This window comes from Podarcis muralis, chromosome 4 (genome assembly GCF_964188315.1).
Source record: "Podarcis muralis chromosome 4, rPodMur119.hap1.1, whole genome shotgun sequence".
NCBI classification, from domain to species: domain Eukaryota; kingdom Metazoa; phylum Chordata; class Lepidosauria; order Squamata; family Lacertidae; genus Podarcis; species Podarcis muralis.
Window position 1 is genome coordinate 64,187,790 of NC_135658.1, and position 25,182 is coordinate 64,212,971.

The 25,182-nt window shown below is 40.8% G+C and overlaps 2 protein-coding genes across 9 annotated transcripts in view; one reads left to right on the plus strand and one right to left on the minus strand.

Annotated features, from left to right (window-relative positions):
* Positions 1-1,189: 1,189 nt before the first annotated feature.
* On the minus strand, positions 1,190-13,021 carry EIF2S3 (eukaryotic translation initiation factor 2 subunit gamma). The gene is made up of 12 exons (XM_028727481.2): positions 12,775-13,021; positions 10,581-10,644; positions 9,436-9,563; positions 9,188-9,309; positions 8,125-8,219; positions 7,689-7,847; positions 5,828-5,962; positions 3,817-3,911; positions 3,068-3,212; positions 2,203-2,372; positions 1,893-2,065; positions 1,190-1,595 (listed from the first exon to the last, which is right to left on the minus strand). Exons 1-12 carry the CDS (start codon positions 12,841-12,843, stop codon positions 1,532-1,534), a joined length of 1,419 nt encoding a protein of 472 aa, XP_028583314.1. The 5' UTR covers positions 12,844-13,021; the 3' UTR covers positions 1,190-1,531.
* A 153-nt stretch (positions 13,022-13,174) lies between these two features.
* Positions 13,175-25,182, plus strand: part of KLHL15 (kelch like family member 15) — a 28,724-nt gene continuing 16,716 nt past the window's right edge. The window contains exons 1-4 of one of the 8 annotated variants that reach the window (XM_028727475.2): positions 14,964-16,091; positions 16,327-16,385; positions 16,848-16,977; positions 23,454-24,165. In XM_028727475.2, coding sequence (XP_028583308.1) covers positions 23,461-24,165 — 705 coding nt within the window. In that variant the 5' untranslated portion in view covers positions 14,964-16,091; positions 16,327-16,385; positions 16,848-16,977; positions 23,454-23,460. The other 7 variants (XM_028727470.2, XM_028727478.2, XM_028727472.2 and 4 more) reach the window with 7 other exon arrangements.

A 25,182-nucleotide genomic window follows, 5' to 3' on the forward strand; every position in this document is an offset into this window, starting at 1 on the left:
TGCTGTTGCAGTGTTGGATCTTCTGGAGAATGCAAGAATCAAGCGCTTAAGAGTGTCTTCCACACGAGAATGCAGTTTGAGTTCTTCATAGATTTTCCTCCTGCGGGAAGAGACTAGCACATGTAGTTTAGAATAAGGGTCAGGGAAAGTCATTTCAAATTCCTGTGCACTGGAGAGTTTGGAGGCACAAAATCCTTAAGATTGTGGATGTGGACAATGGAAAGCAACAGCAAACATCTACAATCCTAGATGATTTTGTGCCTCCAAATAGTATCAGAATAACTTTCCATTCTTTGTCCTATCCACTTTGGAACACTTCAGACAACAGGAATAAAATCAACATGCAATGGCATAGTTAATTTATTCTTAAGGGTTTTCCCTGCTACAATTCAGGATCAAACTGTTGAGCTATATGAATTTTGTACCAATAAGTGGGTTCAAATTCTATCCACAACACAATTCCCTAAGTGAACCCTGATATTCACAGGCTCTTCCAACTCAGATGATCCATTGTAGATGGAAACCTATTCACATGACAATTCTAAACATGGATTTCTAAATACCACGTATTTTAACGCAGTCATACCTCGTGTTGCATTCTGCTTGTTACGGACTTTCAGCTTACGAACGTGGCAAACCCGGAAGTGTTTACTTCTGGGTTCGCTGGCTGCGCACATGCAGAAGCGCTCGATTGTGCTGCGCACATGCGCAGAAGAGGTGCGCTAGTTGTGGACTTTTGGGGGTGCTAGCGGCACCCCGAAACATTAAGTCTGCAACTAGAGGTACCACTGTATTGTTCCAAGGGCATATGGATCACATATACAGTCACTTATCTAAGAAACTCAGGACTGCAATTAAGTGTCTTCTTTTTTTTAGAGAATCTGCTTTGACCATTATTACAAGCAAACATTTAAAATGTGAGAACATTCTCGCATTCCATGTGAACAACATTTTATGTCCTTGTGGTTTTAGAAACATCTACGAAGTAAGTAAAATCAGTGATTCTTAGTGATCTCAACTATAAATAGAAAAAATACAGTGACTTGCAGAAAGAAAATATTTGCTAGAAGCCTGAAAGCTAAACAATAGGGCAAGAAAGGGGACTGATCTTCCAAGGAGTGTTTATTATTATTTTTTCCACTGGTTCAACAATCTTTTCAGCTTTTTGCTACTCAAAGACTTGTAAGAATTAAATGAAAAAATAAGCAATATTTTTTATTTCAAAACAGATTGTGGGGTATTGTGTTACATTGTTTAAAGTTAGGTAAGCCAGCCCCAAAGAGAGTCTCAGACAAACTGACATAAATTAAACATGAGTCAAGTTTAGTTTTGCTGTAAGTGAGGATAATTAAATCCGTCTTTGCCAATTTCTTTTACACATTTATTGCAGATACCAACTAGAATTTCAGTTAAGAGGCTTGATTTTCAGTATAATGTGGACATTGTACAACAGCTTCCACTCTGAAAATGCACTCTCAGGTGTATGGAAACACTTCAGCTTTTACAAAGTGAAGCAATGCATTTCAGCTTTTCAGTCGTCATCTATTGTGGGCTTGATTGTCACTCCTCTTCTAATCTGTCCCCAGCCAATTAAACTGCAAAACAGAGAAAAAGTTGACAATTACTGGAAGCTGCATTTAAAAAGCTGTAAGTATATATTTTAAAAAAGTTATTCTGGACAAAGTGTGTCATAAAACGGTATGATGGCTTGTAGTATATGAACAAAGCACACTTTTGTCAATATGCATGCTGCTGGTATTGGAGAGGCTCAATCCTGCCTTACATTTTGCAATCTTTTCGCTCATATAGATCTCATATATTAGAACTACTAATGGGCAATAACCCACTCATCTAGGAATATAATTTTGACATTTTTTTTCAAACCAACTTACCGCCAATGCTTTTCAACTCTTCGACTAAGGGCAATTTTTTCTCCTACTTCGGTGCACACAGGATTTGTTAGGACTATTTTGCCCAGATCAGCTTTCACTGCACTGACTCGTCCTCCAGTGGACAGTGATCCTATGTTTACCATTAGAACTTCATTTTTGGATAGTTTTTGCACCTGAAATGAATGGTAAAGGAAAATCAGATACAACTCTTTTATTATTTAAGGTATATAAGCACCCTTTTCAAGTACTGAAAGATGAAGAATTTCAATTCTTCCCAGTATTTTTACATGGAAAGTGCCTAATAACTGACCTTTGCTGCTTTCTTGTCTCCTTCAGTGCGGACACCTAACAGTCGCCTCAGCAAGAAGTAGGAAATTTCAAGTTCTGTGAATATTTCAGGTAGAGCTCCAACTGCACCAAGAACTTGCCCCACCATTCGATCAGCTCGGCACAGAGTTGGATCAATCTTGGTGCCAACACCTAACAACAAAACACTTAAGTTACATCAAAAGCTATGTGACCAATAGATTTTCTCAAAACTTGCCATGCTGGCTAAACCACATATATACTTAAATTCCTCTTCAGAATTGGATATTTTATCCAATATCAAATATGTCATAACATCTAAATTTCAGATGAGGGACTCCCAAGTTGTCTCTTCAAGCACACTCTCTCCAGAGAGAAAGTGAGAGTGTTACATACACTGTTGACAGTGAAATACCAACACTGAAGAGAAATCAGCCTCTTCAAATCACTTAAAGGGCAGAACAACTAAAGTGCTATAGTGATAGTTTTCTCCCCCTCAGCCAAGAGGCACAGCTATTAGTGAACGGGCAAAAAACAAAGTACACTTCTTGCCCACAATTCTACATTCTGTAAAACATCTACGTGCATATTCTACAAGTTAACTGCTGTATTCCAATATTGGCTATGCAACTAAATAGATTTGCTATGGATGTACACAGCTACCACCACCCAGCACATCCCTACACAATATGTGTTAGAGAAGTTCTTGGAATAATCCTGTTAAGAAATCTCTCTTAATTAAGATGTTGGAACAGTTATGTTCGTTTATAGATGCTCTTAATTTATGTTACGCTTCCTACGCTCTTAATTTATGTTACGCTTCCTACGGCTCTTAAATAGGTATGGCATAAATATAAAATATAACTTACCAATAAGCCCTCCAGGCACAGCATACTGCAGATCATTGTGTTCTGCAAAGAGTGATACAATTTTGGAAAAGATGGGCTTGCACATAAGTTTTCCTTCACTGTCCTTTGATACAATGCCAGGCCTTACCTCAAGCTCCTGGCCTACCTATAAACAGATTAAAAGACAGAATATTAAAAGAAATAAAGGTGCTCTATGCCAGTAAGATGCTAGTTACCTAGTTTAGAAATAATAATTAAAAAAACCTGAAGGGTTACTCATAGTTGTATCACGTTACAAACTTTATATCTGTAGTATCATAAAATTAACCTTGCTTCTATATAACAATTTTGTTTTTTGAGAGAGAAATGTTTGTATGGGCAAAACCAAGAAGAGAATTAGGGTTTTCAAAATAGGGATGTGAAGACACGAGGCTTGGTTGAAAGAAACTAGTTTCAGTACCCCAAGAAAGATTTTGGTCTTTTCATCAAGCCCTTCTATGGCTCATGACAAACTCCATCTGAAACAAAATGGAGCACCATGAATAGTTTGTGATTTAATATTAAAACCTCTTGTTCCAAGGATTTATTTTTTTAAAAATTACATGTCACATCTAAGCCTTGAGCCTCATATAAAAAACCCTTTTTGGATCCTGGTTATAAGTGCTATCAGGATACCATTTTAAACTGTTTATTTCTTCCTCAGCATAAATGCAGGTTCTGTGGTTTGCCATGCAGCATCTGGGGAAGCAGCAGTGAAATAATGCCATTACCTTTAATACACCTTTTAGAATACTACCGCCTGCTACACCTCCTTTAAGGTCATCAACTTCACATCCAGGCTTGTTGACATCAAAAGATCTAATAACTGAAGAGACACATCTAATCAGATACATTCAGTAAATCCCTGCGTCAATCTTTTACTCCCAACAATTTTTTCTTGCTGACCAAAGTATATACGTAATGTTGTTCCCATGTGACTGTGGCAAGCACACAAAACTTAAGGTGCAATTTTTACAAGTCAGCGGACAGACTTAACACACAATAAATTATTTCAAGGGCCCTTTAATGCCTACCTATTGTTACAATGTACTGTTCAGAAGAAAGTATAATGGAAATCTCATGGAGTGCTTCAAGCAAAGCAAAAAAAACCCTGCTATCAATTAAACCTAGAACTTACAATCTTTAAACTGATTAGTTGAAGTTGTATCATTTGAAAGACTAGACAGATAAAACTGAAGAAGAGTTTGGATTTGATATCCCACTTTATCACTACCCGAAGGAGTCTCAAAGCAGCTAACATTCACCTTTCCCTTCCTCCCCCACAACAAACACTCTGTGAGGTGAGTGGGGCTGAGAGACTTCAGAGAAGTGTGACTGGCCCAAGGTCACCCAGCAGCTGCATGTGGAGGAGCGGAGACGCGAACCCGGTTCCCCAGATTACGGGTTGGAGTAAGCTGTGAGAAAGGCATCTCAAGTCAGATAAAAGGTTACTTTAAGCTTCCAAGCATGCCTGTTTTTCTTCTCCTGAGAAATGAAACCAAACTAAGTAGGGACATGCCCAGAACTCCAGAAGGGATAAGGTACAGAGCAGGGAGATGGGTCTAGATTTGAATCACAGTGAATTATTCTCCTAGGGCACTCCAATCATAGTGATCTGGGGAAGGGATTTGTCACATGTATCTCTGCCTTCCTCAATGCAAGTCAATAGAGAGATCTCCACTGTATCTCCACAAATCCAAGAAGGGCAGCAGTCTCCCACCACTTGACATAACGGTACTTGCTGGGTGTGACATTTACCCCACCCCAGTATTTCCTGGAGAGCCATACTTTTTTTCCATCACCAGCCACAGCCCCCTTAAGATTCCTATTGTGTCCACCCTACACAGCTATCATTCTGAAATGTGGCAGGCTTCATCACCTCTCACAGGGCAAAGATGCCTGCAAATTGCATACAATTTTGGCGGAAAATGTAAAAGTTAATACTTTTCCTGTTTGTTTGTTTGTTTTTAAATGAACTTTAAAAAGCACCCTGCACAAAACTCCCCACAAATGCTTCTGTCTACAATCTGGCAGGCTTAGTCCACTCTGAAGCGGCTTCTATACATGAAAATTTTCACCTACTTATGCAAAAAGGAAAACTTAAAGCCCATGGATGAGAAACAAAGCTTCATATTTAACAAATCCAATTTAGTCCTGAATAACAAGCCAAAACAGAGAGACAAAGCAACTCCAAAACAGACTAGGTTGCTTTCCAAAGATACAGATACAGGTCAGATCTTTTGGCCATTTTACACTCCTAGTTTATGCAGGCTCTGCATAAACAAGAGGAAGCAGCTCAGAATCTATGTTATTCACAGCATCTTCCAGTTTTATTCAGCTTGTAACCTCCATCTTGGAATGGAGCCTACAAGCTGACTTTATGGCTGCAAAATTCCGCCTATGTTTCTCCTTCATCCCCCTCCATCCCTGCTGTGTGTAACATCTTGCCTGATGAAGAGTTCCAGGGAATTAAAAAAAAACACCTCTTTTGTGACATTTTGATAGGCCCCCAAAAAGCCTGTGCGTTTTGGAAGGTTTTTTAAACATCCATCATGAACTAGCGTGGTTACTTTTTTTTTTTACGTATTATTTATTCTTCAGTTTTTAAGTCTGAGTACTTGCACTACATATGCTTTACAACGGCATTCTAAATCTTATTTAATTCTAAATATTGTTTATCCAATGTCATGAGCAAGGGGGTGAAAGTCTACATATAAGTGGACAGGTCTGAAGCAGACATACCAATAAGCCTTGGTTCTGATGTGAAGTCTCTTAATGGCACTGGAATTTTCTTTACTATGTATTCGCAAACAACTTCAATGTTGTATTTCAGCTGTGCTGAGATTGGAATAATTGGAGCTCCTTCTGCAACAGTACCTATTTTCACAGATAATAATGTATTAAAAGCACCAGTTATTATGTGACTTCTTCAAAAGTTAGCTACATCACAAGTAAGCTTTCTGCCTATTTTCTTTACAGTCTACAAAACAACACAGAACTGTTGGGCGAATACACTTGCACCAAAAACTAAAGCTTGCTCTTCAATATGCATATGATTTAGCTATATATTCAGTAGTGATATTCATAAGCAAACAGTCCACTCAGTTTTGAGTTTGTAGAAGCAGAATAGTCAATCTAAATTTTAAAAAATTAAAAAAACAAACCCTGGCTCATAGTAAAATCATCACAATCTACAATAGTTTGAACCTTGGAAACCAGATGTTTCAGAATGAATGTCCAAGATCCAAACAAACTAGTGGCCAAAGAAACTTTGGTCTTTCCTTCCTTTTCTGAAAAAGAGCTTCTCACACCACGTGGCAAATTACTTTTTAAATTAAAACAGACTTTTAAAAGCAATTTGCAACATGAGGTCTGCTACTCAAAAAAATATATTAATTCCACTAGGAGAGATGGAAAGTAGATTGTTAAGACTATCTAGAAAGTGAGGATTTAATTTTAAAATGTGAGACTTTAGTAAAGAAAAGGGGTAATCATAATCCTACCCATTAGGTGCAACAATATTATCAAATCTATTGTGCTTTAGTCAAGGTTTGGCATTTGAATCTGAAAATACAATTGTTTTGGAAATCATGTCTGGATGTGGGTACAGAAAGAAAGGATATAATGCTTAGTACTTCTATTTGTTTACAAATCCTGATTAAAGACAGTGTCGCTTATTTTTGAGTGCACATGGTGAGAATTGAGGGTTGGGGTGATTTTGCAAAAGAACACCACCAACTAAGAATCATTATTCCGTTTCGAATTTAATTCAGCTCCCTTCTAATTCAGTCCATCTTGAAACAGCATTCACTCCCGGCTTGCCAGCCCTGTTAGGGACCCCTTACCTTTTTATTTGGGATTATTCTCACAGATTACCATAATCTGAGGACTTTGAAGAGACACATATTTCATATGTTCAAGATTACTGAATTTTCTTTTTGGGCGAGACTATTTGAAGCAATTTTTCAAAGACAGAATAATAAATACATCCAAGTGTTTCACCCAACAGAATATTTTGAAATATCTGAAACTAGGAAAGGAACCATGGGAACCTGTGTGACTGAGGCAGGTAAAAAACCCCAATGGCACAAGAGCCTGTGGTTGTAAAATGCGCCTTCCACTCGGACATGGAAAAAGCCAAAAGGGACTAATTTCGACATTTTCACCAACACCAGTTCCTGATGTACATACACTAGTGCCAAAATCAAACTGCCATTCTGAATCCCTGGTGTAGTGACTGTATACTGGCACAATGCCAATGGTCACCCAAGCCGCTTAGAAATGCAAGAGAGAAAGCTCTCTAAAATTCAAGCACTTTGCACTTAAGCCTCTCTTGTACTGCACAAACATACTAGATGGACCCCTTACTGTACCCATTACTTAGCATTCAAGAGGGGAGTCCTTGCATCCCATCTGCTCAAGGCCTGAGCCAAGGTTTATTCATGCTTATTTTCTAAAACCTTTTACAGAATTTTACTAATATATAGATTAATACACAAAGTGATGTTTTAAAACATGGTTACCTGCTGAACTCAGAATTTATGCTAAGTGTTTGCTTGTAATAAACTACTTGGCAGTGGCTGGTTTTGTTCTAGAAACCTACCTTGTACAAAAGCTAGAATTTGCTCATACTGCTCCTTGGCTTGGCTTTCTTTTACCAAATCAATCTTATTTTGTAGAATCAGAATGTGTTTCAGTTTCATGATTTCTATAGCTGCTAAATGTTCTGAGGTCTGCGGCTGAGGACATGACTCATTGCCAGCTGGAAAGACAAAGGAACAAATAATTATGCATTGTTTTAGAGTATGGTCACTTTCCTTAATGAAAGATCACAATGATATCTCATCCTATTATTTCTGTGGGTCACAGTTCCTAGACAGGAACAATCTAAACATCCAGCACTGAAAACATACAGAATTCAATGCATCTTAAATATGATTACAGAACTGGATTCATCAACAGTGAAAATACTGAACAGCTATTAAAAAGCAGAAGTACTGTATCAATACCATGTCAAATTTCTCCACTCCAATAGTTACCTATTAACAGCAGAGCTGCGTCCATGACAGCTGCTCCGTTTAACATAGTAGCCATCAAGATATCATGGCCAGGACAATCCACGAAAGAGACATGCCTATTGTGCAAGGAAGAGCAAAATAAGCAACATTATTCTGAAGCAAAATAATAATTAGTCTAATTAAAATAATTGAAGGTTTATGAATATGCAATAACCACAAATATGCAGAAGATGCAGAATATCTGCTTCTTGAAGCAACTGAAGAATTAAAAGTGACAACTTTTGCACGGTATACATTTAAAAGCAGATACATTCCTCTTAGTTCTTAAAATGTACTCAAAACGAAGTCACACTATGTTTAATGGTGCTTACTCCCTAATAAATGTGCTTAGTTTGGAGCCTTAATCATTTGAGATATAGAGAGGTGCAGTTACTGGTTTGCAGGGCTTCCATAAATTGTGCAACTAATTTGCCCTACTTCCTCTCCCCCCAAAAACATGCTAAGGCAAAGAATCACACAACTGTAATAAGAGAAAGCCCAAACAGCCAACAGCTTCTTTCTTCTAGCAAAGAGCTGCTTTGCCATAGGCCAGTCATGCCCAAACTGGGCCCTCCAGCTGTTTTTGGGACTACAATTCCCATCATCCCTGACCATTGGTCCTGTTAGATAGGGATGGTGGGAGTTGTAGTCCAAAACAGCTGGCAGGCCAAGTTTGGCCATGCCTGCCATAGGCAAATCTGATAACATTTCCCGCCTTCCAAATAACACAGGAATGACAAGGAGCAAGAAAGCACCTCAAGCCTCTTCTAGCTTCCTTATCTGTTGGGACAGATTCTAGAGACAAACTTCAGAGTTTCTTGCCATATAAGCAGTTGAACATGTAGCACTGCTCTTAGGGCAGCTCATTAGTCTTCTTCTGCTGTCAAGACCAATACTGGTTGCAGACTTAATCAATACAGGTAAATAAATAAATAAAAAATCAGGTATTTTAAGTTTGAATTCCATATAAGCACATACCCACAGTAAAAACCACAACAAACTATGCGCCAATGCTAAATCATTTATGTTGAGCTTTTCATGTTACCTGACTAGTTTAAAATTCCCTTTGGTCCCAGAAATATCTGTTGGGAATTCATCAGGTGTACTGCTCCCACAGGATCGGTAACATTCTGGTCGAGAACAACTTGGATCATCAAGTTTGTAAATCTGCAGAGAAAAAGTGAAAATGAAGGTTTAATTTACCATTGGTCAGCTGACTTTGCACTGAAGAATAGTAAGAGCATGGCTTCAAACCAAAACAGGCAATTTGTTGGATATATGGTAGTGACATACCTTAGCATTGGCATAGCCCAGCTTGATAGTGATATTTCTCTCCAGTTCATTTTTGAATCTGACAGTATGAACTCCAGAAATAGCTTTTACTACTGTTGACTTTCCATGAGCTACATGGCCAATTGTACCTGGATTTTAAAAACAAATGTTTGTCAATTTCACAAAAATCCTCTACGGAGTAAAAATACTGTACATCACTTTCTGCTATACCTTAGAAGTGCTAGTTTCTCTAGTTATCCCTATGTATCCAAACCAATAGATTCCTCCATTTGTGAGGTCAGTAAATTAATTTGTTTATAATAGATCACAGGTCTAAAACAACCCTAAGACACATTCTTCCAACTCCAGGCTACATTATCTGTATACCAAACTTCATATTAAGTGAAGAGACAATACAGTGGTACCTTGGGTTACAGATGCTTCAGGTTACAGACTCTGCTAACCCAGAAATAGTACCTTGGGTTAAGAACTTTGCTTCAGGATGAGAACAGAAATTGTGCGGCGGCCCCATTAGCTAAAGTGGTACCTCAGGTTAAGAACAGTTTCAGGTTAAGAACGGACCTCCAAAACGAATTAAGTTCTTAACCCAAGATACCACTGTAACTAATTTGGTTTCAGAAAATCTTCTATGAAGAAACGTGATAGCTTCAGTTCAAAGTAAGAACCACTATAGAACAAGTATGATGGGAACCAAAATGAAGGCTAACTGCTGGAAGTGTGGCATTATATAGAGAATGAATTCTGTTTGCCTAATGCTGAACTTTAAGGCAAAAGAAAGCTATTTAGGTTTCTCAAATTAAGACTGATAAACTAGCAAACAAAGAAAAATGGGATAAAATAAAGCCACAGAGCAGATATGTTCCAGGAGTAGACAATTTAGTAATTAGGACGGGACAAAGCATGGTCAGTATTTTGATTTGCGGCCAAATAAGGAAACAATTTTGTCACATGCATTTAACTCCTATTAAAACTCAATGGGTGGTAAGTACACCTAAATCTGCGCTGGATCGAGACTTTAATCTGGAAGACCTCAACTCTCCTAGCATTTTTTACGGGCACCTCAGTTCACACAGAGACCCACGGGCTCAAGAAGCTATGCTATTAATATATTTCAACCTCTTCCAGTTAAATTTGTTTTAACTTACCTATATTAATTGTAGCTTGCCTACTGATGACTTCTGGTGACAGAGGTGTCAACTTAGTTACATCCTGCAGGAAAGAAATATTCTATTACTTCGAAAGACTTTGTTAACAAATACAGTTGCTAAAAAACCTATATTATATTTATATTAGTTTTCTCTTTCAGAATAAAGAGGGAAGAAACAGTAACGTGTTTGCAATAGTGAACATAAAGGCATTCAAAATGAAGATTAACAAGATAGTTCAGCACTAGATAAATTATTTGATTGAGTTTATATTTATTCCTTGTCTATGAAGATCCAAGGGCATGTTAAGCAATGTGAATGAAATAAACAATTTTGCAGGACACACTGTTCCAACATCTCATTTTAATAACAGCCAGGCTTGTGATATAAATGGATTTGGAATGCCTCCTGTAATTAACTGGAAAGAAAACAACTGGATTTTTAAACCTGATTTTTACAAATGCTGCTGGCAAAATTTTAAAATGTGACACAAGTTTGGTTGTACAATGCTAAATCATTCATATTTAACTTGCAATATTTGTCAAATGTTCATGTTATACATTCTTTCATTAATTATACAGCCTGTCTACAGCACAAAGTGTTTTGCATGCTTTATTATTACTGTCTTCACGTGAAGGTAAAAGTAAAGGGTAAAGGGACCCCTGACCATCAGGTCCAGTCGCGGACGACTCTGGGGTTCCGGTGCTCATCTCGCTTTACTAGCCGAGGGAGCCAGCGTACAGCTTCCAGATCACGTGGCCAGCATGACGAAGCCGCTTCTGGCGAACCAGAGCAGCGCACAGAAACACCGTTTACCTTCCCACTGGAGCGGTACCTATTTATCTACTTGCACTTTGACATGCTTTCGAACTGCTAGGTTGGCAGGAGAAGGGGCTGAGCAATGGGAGCTCACCCCGTCGCAGGGATTCGAACCACCGACCTTCTGATTGGCAAGCCCTAGGCTCTGTGGTTTAACCCACAGCACCACCCGCGTCCTCACGTGAAGATATTTATCCCTATTTCATAGGTTAAAAACTCAGGCTGAGAAATGGGTCAGTTGCCCTAGGCTACTTGTTAACACAGTGTAATGCTAACCCCTGTGCTGCTGGAGAGGGTTAGGATGAAGTAAAGGTGACACTCTGGGGACTCTGATGTGGAAGGCTCTTGTCACTACACCCAGCTGGAACTATACTACTGGCAGTGTTCCCATCAGCTGCTGCCTGTGAAGCAGCCAGAAACAAGGGGTTTTGGAACGGAACAGTAGTGGCTTTGGAGCCACTGCATCAAAAACTCCCTTGGTGGGGGTTAGATTTTTCTGTAAATTATTGAGCTCTGTAGTTCCCAAATACAGTTTAAGGTAAGAGAGATACTGCGCTGACAAACTCAGTCTAGTCAAGCCGCACAATCCATTGCCAGGTCAAGATCCAACCCATTTGCAATCAACCTTATGGCACGTTGCATTACACAAGATACCAAAAGATATTAAAGCACGCCACTGAGCAAAAGCTACATCCTCTGCTTTTTGCACGTTTTGACTATTGCCATCTTGCTTCTCTCCACAGAAGCAGGTAGGCAGCAAATAGTAGGCATATGACTTCATACCCAAATGAACCCACATATAAGTAAGGGACAAGTCTCCATTAACATACCCCTCCGATGATTTCTATCTACCCTGCTTTTAGTTATGCTATGGCAAGAGAGGTGAGAGGAGGAGGAGGAGAGGGAACGCAATTGCATGACACCCCAAACTGTGGATGCATCAGAAAACTCTCATTTAGCTGTGGCAGGCTTCTAAACGCTGAATTTCAACTACACCCAGGCACTGTGCTTGGGACTGGCACTCAAATGACGAAGCGAAGCTGTCCCTCCAGAGGAGAAATGAAGCGTGCGGACGTGCAACAGATCCCCCAGAGCAGGATCCCCAGATCCCACTGCCCTTCCCGCCGAAGCTTTTGGCGTCCGCCTTCTCCAAACGGCTCCCTCTCCCAGCCCAACCACGAGGAGCGCCTGTCCCCGCTTGGACGGAAGCGGAGGCGGCAGTAGGAGCCCCGACGGGAGTCGGCAAAGCCCACCCTTCCCACTCGCTGCCCCTGGGCTTCGCAAGGGCTCCCGGGCAACGGCCAGCCCGCCGCCGCCTCGTGGGACGCTGCGCCCCGCGAGCCCCCCCCCCCGCCCTTCGAGACCCGCTTCTCACCAAGGTACTCAGGTCCTGCCGGGAGAGGTGCGGCTGCCCCAGAGTCACTCCCGCCTCGTCCCCCGCCATCTTGCCTGAAAGGAAGTTAGGAGGCCGGTGAACCTGCCTGACCCCTCGCCACGGAACACAGCGGTTGTCTTGCCGTCGCTTCCCGGCCCAGGCGACGCCGACAAACGCAAAGGGAAACAAATTGGCCCCGCCGCCTCTTTCTAGCCCGGAGACTGGCTTCAAGGGGCTTCGGGGTTGGCTCAGGCATGGAAGAGGGCAGCCTTGGAAGGACCCCGGGCCTGGCTGATGCAACCGGCACTTGTGAGGAAAGGCGTGACTGCCATAGAGCGTCGCGGCTCCGCGTTCCCAAGCCTAGTGGGCGGGGCCGGAATGTGGAGAAGGGCGGGCGGAGGGGGATTGTTGCGGGTTGTGACTGAATAAGAAAGGGACTGGAATGGTTGGTTCAGCGCGGTTCCGTTTTAAGAGCCGCCTTTGAAGGATCTTACGTAGGTTTTCTGAGAGCGTTCAACATTCTGTTGCAGTACAGCTGAATACAAGAGGAAATCCTACTTTTCCTTTTTACTTATTTTTTTTATTGATGGTAATTTTGAAAAATATATACAGAACATGCAACATAATAAAATATACAGTAGGAAATAAAATATCAGAAGTTAATTATATGCTGTATACGCTTGCATTTATAAACAAAAAATATTCATCCCTCCTTCATATGTTTAGGAGCAGGTGGGGCACATGGACCAAGGTAAGGAAATTACTTTTTAAAAAATGAACATAAAGTCTTTAACCAAGCTGTCACTTTCTTTACAGGGAAGACAATATGGACTCTGGTCTGCCAGAAAAAGTGCCACCGTTCTAGTATACAGAGTTTACATGGCCTAATAATAATAGTAATAATGGTTTGGATATAGCTAATTATACTGGAAATGAGTGTTCAACCCCACCAAAACAGCGTAAGCTTCCATTTTTCCTATGTGGAACATGATAACCAAGGTCTCAGATTTAAATCCAGAATATAATGTTTCTCTAAAAAAGATGGACAGGCGCTCCCATGCTCAGGGAAAGAGAGCCAATAAGAAGCACTTTTTAAAGCTATCAGCCTTTTTAGCCTCCCTCTCCTAGCAAATAATCCGCTCTCCTTTTACTTTGTGAGGCAGGTCATTTCTGATAGGATCCCAGCAAGCCTCATTGTCCATCTTACTTGCCCATACTGGTGTCATACAGTATAGCAGCAGCGTACACCCCACCTGTTTAATCAGTTTAGCTATTAATTGGAGTACATTTTATGTATACATGTGAGTATGAATTTCTTTTAAAGATATGAGCCACTTCTTCCCCATCCCAGCTTTTCTCCTTAGGGAAGGATATGCATTTAGCAATATGAACAATTGTTCTGGAATATTTAGCAACAGCGAATCCATTGGGTGGGACCAACTACAGTCTCCTTCTTCAGACGCATATTCTGAATATAAATGCATATAATTTTGGGGAAGGGAAAACGAAAGATGTCAGCTGGAAATGAAATGTAGAAAAGTTGTTGCTAGCACAAATCCTGGCACTGATAAACCAATTAACTGGTATAATGAGCACAAATCCATTTGTTTCTGTGGAATCTACAAGTGACAGCTTTGAACTATTGATGTATTATAATGATTGGTTTCATGCTGCCGTCTCCCTTTAAATTCATTTGGTCCGAGATGACTACTCTTAAGTCACTGAGAGTCATAGGAGGCTTATATCATTATCATAGTAGGTAATCTTAAAGGCAAATCTGTACTTAAAGGCAAATCTGGCTTAATGTTTGTTACCGTATTTTTCGCTCTATAACACGCACCCAACCATAACACGCACGTAGTTTTTAGAGGAGGAAAATCTGTAGGCATGCCACCCGTAGGCATTTCCTCCATAACACGCACAGACATTTCCCCTTACTTTCTAGGAGGAAAAAAGTGAGTGTTATGGTGCAAAAAATACGGTATATACCATATTTTTTGCTCTATAAGACTCACCTTTTCCCTCCAAAAAAGGGAGGGGAAATGTCTGTGCGTCTTATGGAGCGAATGCAGGCTGTGCAGCTATCCCAGAAGCCAGAACAGCAAGAGGGTTGCTGCTTTCACTGCACAGCGATCCTTCTTGCTGTTCTGGCTTCTGAGATTCAGAATATTTTTTTTCTTGTTTTCCTCCTCCAAAAACTATGTGCGTCTTGTGGTCTGGTGCGTCTTATAGAGTGAAAAATACAATATACGCTTTCCCAAGTGGACAGTTACTCTGCCATGGTATGCAAGTGTGCTGTAGCAGCCATGAAGCTCAGTTATTTATTAAAATATTTATATCATAATAAACTTCAAAGTGGTTTAGAATTTGTATGTATACACCAGAGACAGTCAACTAACTATGCTATGGAAAGATGCGTTCTTAATTGCTTGCAGAAGTGCGAAATGAATAGATACTGCTTCAGGATTCTCACCAAACTACAGTTCCCAGGAGTCTTTGGGAGGAAGCCATGAAAATTAAACTGCTATATACAGAGCAATCTTAACGTGCGTTTAGTTAGAAACGTTTCGTTCCCGTGCAAGCAGGCAGAGGGCTGCAGACTGCTATGTTGGTATTACACAATGATAACTCGAGTTGGAAGTGCCCCTCCTGAAGTGCACAGCACTGAATATACGTGCTCAGAGAGAGAGGGAGAGAACTTCTCAACTAGGTCAATGCACGTCCTGTGCGCTAGGAAATGGAAAATAACGAAACCAAACGATGTCATGTTTCGACTTTTCTGCTGTTAACCGCCCTGTGATTCTCAAGACGAAGGGCCATATACAGGCATTTAATAAACGATGGTGGAAGTTGATAAGGTGTGAGAACAGGAGGGGAGGAGGAAAGCCCGCCCGGCGGCGGCGGCGGGTCCTGAGAAGCCCCGTGTAACGCCCGGGGAGCGACCGTGCGGGAGGCTGCATTTCGGCCCGGCTGAACGGGGCAGCGGCGCTGTGGCCGGAGCTCCGCCGGGAGGCGGCTCCTGGTGCGGGGCGCTGCGCGAGGAGGGGCCAGTGTTGCGTGTGGGGTTGGCGGCTTTTGTGAGGCAGCGGCAGCACCGGCGAATGGGGCGGTCCTGCGAGAGCCGGCCGGGGAGCGCGCCTTGGGAAGGCGAAGGAGGCGGCCTGAGCATCCCACTCCGCCTTGATGGAGGTTCCTCCTGTGCGTGTCCCGCTGCCTCTCCCACAGGTGGTGGCGGCGGCGGCGGAAGTGACGGCCGGTGCGAGGTGCTTGTCGTTGGGGGAAGATGGCGACTGTGGCTGTGCTAGGCAGTGAAGAAGGTAAACAAGTGTGAGAGGGAAGGGGAGAGGTAGGGACTCTGGGAGGGAGCGGGCGAGGCAGGGGCCGGCGAAAGCCGGTGCCTGGACGGTGCCGCCGAAAGAGGCCTCGCTCGCTCGCGCAGCCTCAGCCCCGGCAGGCGAGGAAGGGGCCCGGGCGCGATACCTCGGTCTCCGTGTAACCCCACTTCAGCCCCCCTGTGAGGCTCTCCTCCTCCTCTGTCTTTATGTCACCCAGAGACCCCCCTCTCCGCAGGTTCAGCGGGAAGAGCTGTGTCTTCAGTGCTGCTGAGAGAGGTAGGTGAAGCTGCCCGAGGACCAGCCGTCCCCCCCCCCCCCCCGTATGTGTTCATGATGTTTGCTGCTCTTTTTCTAGACCCAGTTAGGTCAAAGTCACTCCCGCTCCTCTCCTCCCTGAGATATAGTATTTTCCCTTTTTTTCTGGCTTGCCCTCCACCATGTTTAGGGCACATCAGTTGAGGTACTTCAATATACTTCCCATCTCCAGCTTTTGAAGGACAGCTGCTTTTGGGTGTAAGGCTTTGGGGGGGGGGAGTAAAGGCAGTGGCTGTGATGGAACTGGAGGTTTTCATGGTAGCATCATCCTAGTATCAGAGGTTCAAGGGTTTTTCAGTTGCTAATTGGATAGTTGTGTAATGCCTCTGGGTTTCAGTTGAGCATCTTGCCCTCTCAGGTGTCTTTGTTTCTCTAAAAGAGGGCGGTATGATGAAGCTGTCTTTCCTCTTTCTAATTCCTCAGAAAAGTCACCCATGATGAACAGGGTGGGGAAGAAGATTGATATATGCCCTGGCCTTTGTGTATGTGAGCATGCTAGTGATGCTTCCAGGAACACAGCGCACTGAAGTCTTCTGTGCTTAAAATGCACATGGTAGGGATAACAGTGTCATACACTTCTTCTCCATTAATCTATATCCATGTTTTGATCTCTGGTTGCATGCAGCCCCTCCTTTAATACTTCACTTTGTGCTCGAGATAGTAAAGTGTTTGACCGTTTATCTTAGTAAATATTACGCCATAGTGTTTTCGTTCTGTACCAGGTGTATCAGAGTCACCAGGGTACACAGTAATTTGCCACGATTCTGCACAATTTTGATACATTTGAGGATTGATATGTAAAAAATTTATGGGATTTTATAGTCTCCAAAAACTATTTGCCTTCATCTTTGGTTTGAACACTTGTTTGTAAAAGTTGGATGGTATACGAGTGAAGAAATCTTCAAATAGTTCTTGAAGAAAAGAAGCTCTTTGTTTTGAGATGGTGTGTGCTTGTTACAACAAGCACTGCCTTAGAAGAAATATTCCTTTTTGAGTGTAAGAGAAAGAGCAGTGGTCTTTTTGAGATAACACTTGCCATAAGTCATTTTTTTAACTACTCATATTAAAATAATTAGCATGAATATATGTATTTCTCAATTACTCAGGAACACTTAGTCAATGAAAAGTTATAAAGTTTAATAATATAATAGACCAACTAAATTGTGTGGCCCTGATTTAAATGTAGCAGCAAGGTGTCTAGTGCTGCTGAAAGATAACCTTACAAGCCTTGCTGTATAAATATTAGGTTATTTTTTTAACTTTGTTCACAGATTGCCTCTAAAATATAGTAGTACTTTCTGAAACTCAGGCCTCAACTATCGAAGGCTGTGTTGAAATTTAAGTGTGACTCTTACTGGGCAAAATCCGTCACGGTTTACAGTGTTGAGTCTCTAGCCACATTACAAATTTGCACAAATACTAAGATGAAAGTTGAATACAGTATAGGAAATTGTTGACATATGGAAGAAACTCCTAATTATGAAAAAAATTAAAAGTTTATGGTGCATAGGATAAATCTTTTTGTACAATAATTTGTAGAGCCCATGGGTTTTCAGTTGGCTCTATTCAGAACTGTGTTGTCTTCTGTTAGTATCAATTTAATGTAGCTTTCAGAGATACCACCTGTCTGCTTGTTTGTTTAGTTTGAGATCCTAATACCTTAACTTTAGTCCTTAATAATATACTATTAAATCAGCAATGTAAATATTATAGTATCAAAGTATTGCTCCTTTCATAGTAGAAGTGTGAAAATTTGCTCAAATGTAAAGTTTTGTAGCTGATCAAAATAGAATATAGGACTAATCCAAATCTGTCTTGTTTGGCAGTGATTGTCATTTTAAAAAAATAGTTGTTTCTAGAAGCTTCTTATGGAAATCGCAAAATGTAGCCGTGAGAAATAAAACGAGCAACCCAAACTTCACCCTTAACTATAATCTGCTGCTTTTTATTATGCATTTATTTTGCTTTGTAAATTGGTTAATGCTATAATTTCATTAGCGGCATTTACATGTACACAGATATGTGCAGTGCAATTATTTTTTCTGAAACAAGAACAATTTACTGAACATTCTGCCTTACATCTGATTGTAGGCAAGAAATGAAGAATAATGTAGTGTAGTTTACATACCATGGCAGCTTTGATTCCAACCCCATGGTAATGGAGGTTGAAATCTTTGTTTATTTACCAATGATTGTTTTCATACATGAACAGTCTGGTAGATGGTATGCTTTTGCAAGCCATCTGCCATTAGTAGAATGTGTTCATTATATATTCTGTGAAATATCTCTTCAGTCACTGTATGTGCACTCACTGTTGTGGTTGTACATCACAGTATAATGTACTTCAGTTACCTTAAGGAGTGGCAATGCTTTGGCCTTCCTTAATGTCTCAGACTGACAGCTTAATTAAACATTTTTGATCAGAATCATTGAGCATCTATCAGTGGCGGTGGCTTCTTTTTTATATCATTATCCTTGACTCCTCTTTTTGGTTGTGTGGAGCAATGGTACTTGTGTCAAATTAACTGTTGCCCCTCAGGAGATGCTTGTTTGTTCCAGATTGTCTCCGCAAGAAAGGTAAAAAAAAAAAAGGGAAAAAAAAGGTGCATTTCTAACCATGCCTACTCAGAAGCAGTTTTAGAAACTGAGATATGAAAGTTAGGAGCTAAATGGCACCTTAAACCTAGGTTATGGGTGCAACAACGGAATGTCTAGGCACACTTTTTTATAACAAGAATACAAAGCTGAAAATGAATAAACTTCAGCTAAAATATTATGTTCATTTTTCACATGGTTTAGTCCTTCCCCTGCTCATCCCTCTAACATTCTTAAGAGGGTCTCTTCTCCAGTCTTCAGAGAGTAGCTGGAAGTGGGGAGGCAGAAAAAGGTCCTCCTTTCCTTCTGCTCTACAGTTTTAATCTGAAATCTTTGGTGCGGTACTGCGCCCAGAGCTCAGAAACTGCTGCCGCTAATGAAATTCCCTGTTGCAAAATGTGCAGTGGGAGTTTTGAACACTACTCAGAAGTAAGTCCTATTGAATTCAATGAGTCTTACTCTTAGGTAAATGGCATTAGGATTACTATCTTAATCCTACTTTCATTAACTTTTAAGAAGCTGTAACTTTTAAGAAGCTGTAACTCTTGGTTAGCAGTTGTATTGAGGGAGTAACTCTGAGTCTCACATCTGTATCTTTCTTCACACACATTCCTCCAGGTTACTTTTGTGATTTGCATCCTATATGACATCAGTTCAACCAGTTGTGGCCTGGTTTATTCTATGTAACAAGCATTCATACCAAAGGGAATCATCAGAACATCAGAAATCATTGTGATCAATGTTACGTTTCTGCAGAAAATGAGATACATTTAACTATGAATAAGTCTTTTGGTAATCTTCTTTTGACTAGTCATTGTACACCTGAACTTCACTCTTCATAATAGCTCTCTGTTCCTTGTGTTTGGAATCAGCATCCTTTTCTAATTCGCCAGAAAGTAGAAAACAGTTATTCTAGATTTTATCAGTGACATACTGTGACTGGCCAAGAGTCTTGGTTACCTCTATTTACTAAAACATTTATCCAATCCATCCCAGTAGCCACCTAGAACACTGTAAACTACTGTTTCTCTGAGAAATTACATATATAAACTCAATATGCGGTGGTTTTCTCTGTATTGGGGGTAGGGAATCTGTAGCCCTCCAGAGGTTGCTGGTCTCCAACTCCCAAAATTCCTGGCTGTGTGCCATGTTGGCTGATGCTGATGGGAGTTGTAGTACAAAACATTAAGAAGGTCACAGTTTCCCTACTCTTACACCAAATGTAGCTAACATTGACTTCTAAGTTGTCTGCAAAAGCACATGAAATAGCAGGTGTCTATGCAGATTCAGATGCTTAGTTGTCACTTTCACAAAATTCATTGTATGCAAAATCAATGATAGAGAAAGAGCAGTGGTAGAAGACTCAGTTTGGGTAAAGGGCAAACATTCTGATTCTGTGAAGTGTGAAATGTCAACCACATTTTTTGTTGATTTTCCTGATGTTCATTCTTAAGCAGTAGTGCTTCTAGAATAGTGAGCCAATTCAGATTTCTTTTTCATAATATTTGAATGGTTTACATCAGTGTAACTAAGTATCAGTTGATATTTCAGGTTAAATGTTAGGGCCAAAACATAAAAGCCTTTCTAAATAATACCAGTTGCTTAAATGGTCATTCCAGAAATGATTGCCACATCCAAATTACACCAAATTCAGATTGGCCCTGTCCTTTGATAGACGTGGTTCACTCTGTATATATGACTTGCATTTCTTGTTTCTACCCCCAAATGAGCAGTTTCTCACCTTAACAGATCAGTTAATACCTGATATCTAATTTTAGTACAAGTTTAGTATTATGTGGTGCTGAAGCACATATACTAGTACATAAGACGCATGTGCTGCAAATATAGAAGATTGTAAAAGGGTAAAATTTCATTGCATAATATAAAGATAGCTAACTTTTGGCCCTCTGTTAGACAGCATAGCCAATGGTCAGGGGTGATAGGATTGTAGGCTAACAATATCTGACAGGCTATAGGTTCCCCACCCCTGGCACATTATAAAATAAGAGCTGAAAAATGTGGATTGGTTTTCTTATCCGATAAGAAAATTAAAGGTGTAGGTGGTGTAGGGTTTGAGACTGTTGGGCATAGCAACTGCTGTTGATTGCGGTAGCAATCCCATTGTACTTTTGCTGTTACTAAACATACATGGCTTATTGAGAGCAGTGAAGACACAATGGCTGCATTCACACACTACAGTGATTAGGCAGAGTTACTGGCCTATTATGGTATATTAGGAATGAACAACAGTGTGCTTCTATACTCTGTTGATGGCTTCCACTTCACTTTTCTCCCAGTGCAAGAAACAAATTAGAAAGCTGCAGTGAAGCTTGGCCACTGTGATAGTCACTTGGGATCATTTTTTGTTGCTCTCTGTAAAGAGACATGATTCATAAACCAATACAAACCATGGTTTCAGGCCAGGTTGTAATTCTGGCATGTAAGGGAGCAACAAATCAGGATTCTGGGTTTGAATGTCATGGAAATTGAGACTTTGTGTCTTGTTTCTCCTGCTCACACTAGAGGTGGTGTGAAGCAGGAATGAATGGGTAATATGCTCTTTGTTCCCAATAAATAGCTAGCAACCCTGACTTACTGTGATATGCAGGCATTGCTAACAAGGAGTAAATAAAATTAAGGACAAAGATTCTAAGAACAACTGTGCTTGAAGGTGGTCATTGGGGAACGATGATGTAGTCTTACAGAAATATTAATTGTTATTATTGTTTTGCTATACTACTGTGTTTAACGATATGAAGGTAAGAACCAGTCCATGTAAGGTTTTACAACATAAGTTATAACTTTCTGAATTTGAATTCAAAGATGCCCGCTTCTGTTTCAAAAATGCGCTTCTTTACTCCACTGCTTGCCTTTTGAATTTTTATTTAAGTAAGTGCTGGCAACCTTGGAAGAACTTGGAGAACTTGCCAACATTGTTTTTAAAACACAGTGAATTTAAGCTTTCTAAATTGATTGTCTGTTAGCAGTATTTATTCTCAGTGATCTGTATATGTGTTAAAAGTAGAGGAGTTCTTCCAACATTTGACATGCTTAACTTGGTGTTGCAGAACAAATTAGCATGCTAAAGCTATCACTTTTTCTGATGAGGCCCATAACATGTCATGCTGCTTACAAGATGGATTATCTGCTTGTGCAATGATTTTCCATGGCAGAATATACCATGTCTGTGTACAGGCTGTGCCGTGGAAATTGCCTGGTTGACATATGTTAAAATCCTGCATTGCAGGATATGTTAAATATGTTAAAAGTCCACATTGCAAAAAGCATGGTAAATTTCATTTTTTCCTTCAGGGAGGAGGGGATCCTGGAATGGATTGTCCCTCTCACTTGCTCCACTAGGTAGGCCAATATGCAAATTAGATCTCACTACCTCATGTGGGAGGCAATCTTCTGATTTTCTCCTGCCTAGTTCCACGCAGGTTAGGCGACAGATGTTTTCTGTCATGCCATTACGTTAGGAGAGGTCTTCATGAATTCATTCAAATTTAGAGCATATCTACCAGCCAAATATATATTTTTTCTACAGCTCAGCTTGCTAGCCTGCTGTTCTTAGCAGATTCTTTGGCTCGGGAGTTTGGGGGAGCAAAGGTTGTCCATGGTGGCATACCTTTTCCCACCCCAATACAGGCTTGCTTCCTGGAGGCAGAGCTTCCTAGACATTTATAAGAAACAAAAAGGAAATCTTTAGCAATAGATTGTTGTGTCCCTTAAAGAACTATTATTTTTACCATATTTTCAATCCAAATAGTAGACAGGTTTTTTTGTTGTTGTGTGTTTTTTGTGATGTTGCCATGAAGTGTCTGTTCCAGGTAACGTTGCTGCTTACCAGCTTGTGTTTTTAAGTCACCATTTGAAAGTTTTTTCTAGGACATGGGGAGAGATGCAGTTTGAGTATATCACAGCTCTTGAACAATACGGCTGCTACACCAAAATGATCTCCACCATGGCAAATTGCCTGTGCCGTGGCATAGTATTGTGAAGCTGCAGCAGTCTCAGCTGAGCTTCTGAGTGACACTTTTGAAGAGTATAGTTCCATCTGCTTTAGGATCCTTTCATTTGTAAGAGCAAGAATTATCCTACCTTGCCACTTGCAAATAGCAAGACTGATTTTGTCTTCCAAGTTCAAACCTAACACTCGGCCCACTATGCTAGATCTCAGCCAATATAGGTAATGCAAGAGTTTGGAGATAAAAGAGCTTAAATGTTTACAGTTTTGAAATTTTGCTGTAAGTAATTTTCATGAACAGCTTCTCCCTTCTCCAAAGCAAAATTTCTTATATTGGTTATTGATTTGTTTTTAAAAAAGGCAATTAACACTATTCACAAAGCATGATAAACACAAGTTTTATATGTTTCTACATTTTCATGAATCTTTAGAAATCATAACATTTCTTTATTTACATTTTTCCCCAGGTGATTCATGGCAGGGGACGTGGAAGGATTTAGTTCCTCCATCCATGACACCAGCGTCTCTGCTGGGTTCAGAACACTGTATGAGGAGGGATTGCTTCTTGACGTCACTCTTGTTATTGAGGACCACCAGTTTCAGGCTCATAAGGCATTGCTTGCCACCCAAAGTGATTATTTCAGGATTATGTTCACTGCTGATATGAGGGAGCGAGATCAGGACAAAATCCATTTGAAAGGCCTAACTGCGACAGGCTTCAGCCATGTTCTCCAATTCATGTACTATGGAACCATTGAACTGAGTATGAGCACTGTTCATGAAATCCTGCAAGCTGCCATGTACGTCCAGCTTATTGAGGTGGTGAAGTTCTGCTGCTCCTTTCTATTAGCAAAAATATGCTTGGAAAACTGTGCAGAAATTATGAGACTTTTAGATGACTTTGGTGTTAACATCGAGGGCGTCAGAGAAAAGCTGGATTCCTTTTTGTTAGAAAACTTTGTGCCTCTCATGGCCAGACCTGACTTCTTGTCCTATCTGAGCTTTGAAAAGCTTATGACTTACTTGGATAATGATCGTCTGAGCAGATTCCCAGAGATAGAGCTCTACGAGGCTGTTCAGGCTTGGCTGCGGCATGATAGAAGACGCTGGAGGCATACCGACACCATCATTCAGAACATCAGGTTTTGTTTGATGACACCATCCAGTGTATTTGAAAAGGTTGGTGCGTTTGAAAGCAATAGATAGAATTCATCTTTACGTTTAGGGCAGCATGCTGTTAATAGGTAAAATTTCCAGAAATAGGAGGAGGGAAAAATAAGACACTGTTTTAGAAAATGGAACATTGAAGTCGTCAATGTCTGAAACAAGTGCCATCTAGCTTTTAGAACAAAACAAAACAAAATCCCCCAAATGCAAACTAGCAGGATTTACAGCCAGGAAAAAGGTAGGTTTGCAGCTTTTTCTGATTGTTAGTGATAGAAAAAACCTCATAAACAAGTACAGCAAGGTGATTGACAAGACGACATGTATTGTAATCAGTGAAACAAAATATATTCCTGCAGCGGGGAGGGGATCCTCGGATTGTTGTCCCTCCCACTTGTTCCACATATGCAAATTAGACAAATTTTACCTCATGATAGGAGGGTATAATGCCTCCTGTTTCATTCCTGCCTTGCAGCAGTGCAGGTTGAGTAATCGTTATATGCTGCTGTCCTTAGCTTTGTGAGGAAAGGGTTGACTTTGTTGACCAATTCCCTGCGGGGAAAAAGAGAATTGGTCAACATAGTCCAATTTACAGAGAATTCAATGACAAGAATGTCTTGAGTCGTCTGAGGGCTCACAGCCCCCCCCCCCCCTTTTGGACTGATTCCTCGGAAGAAGAGGCCAGAGGAGCAGAGGTTACCCATGGCAGTGGGCTGTCTCACTCAGTGTATGCTCAAGTTTACTAAGAGTTTCATCCCAGGAAGCCAGCAGAGGCTGTGGAGGAGGGGATGGCTGACCTGACGGAAGGGCAGTTAAGATGGATGCTGGCCTTGCCCCTGCCTTCCAGTTAGTCCACTGAGAGAGCTGAGGTTTTGGAGGGTCTGCAGACACTGAACTTTGTGTCATCCCCTCATCTAGTGATCGACAGCACAGCTCTCAACTCCCAAGTTTTGTTGGTGGATCTGACATATTGGTACAGGGCCTGGGGGTCGGTGTGGGCCCAGTCTCTCAGATGGCCTTTTTGCGCCTGCT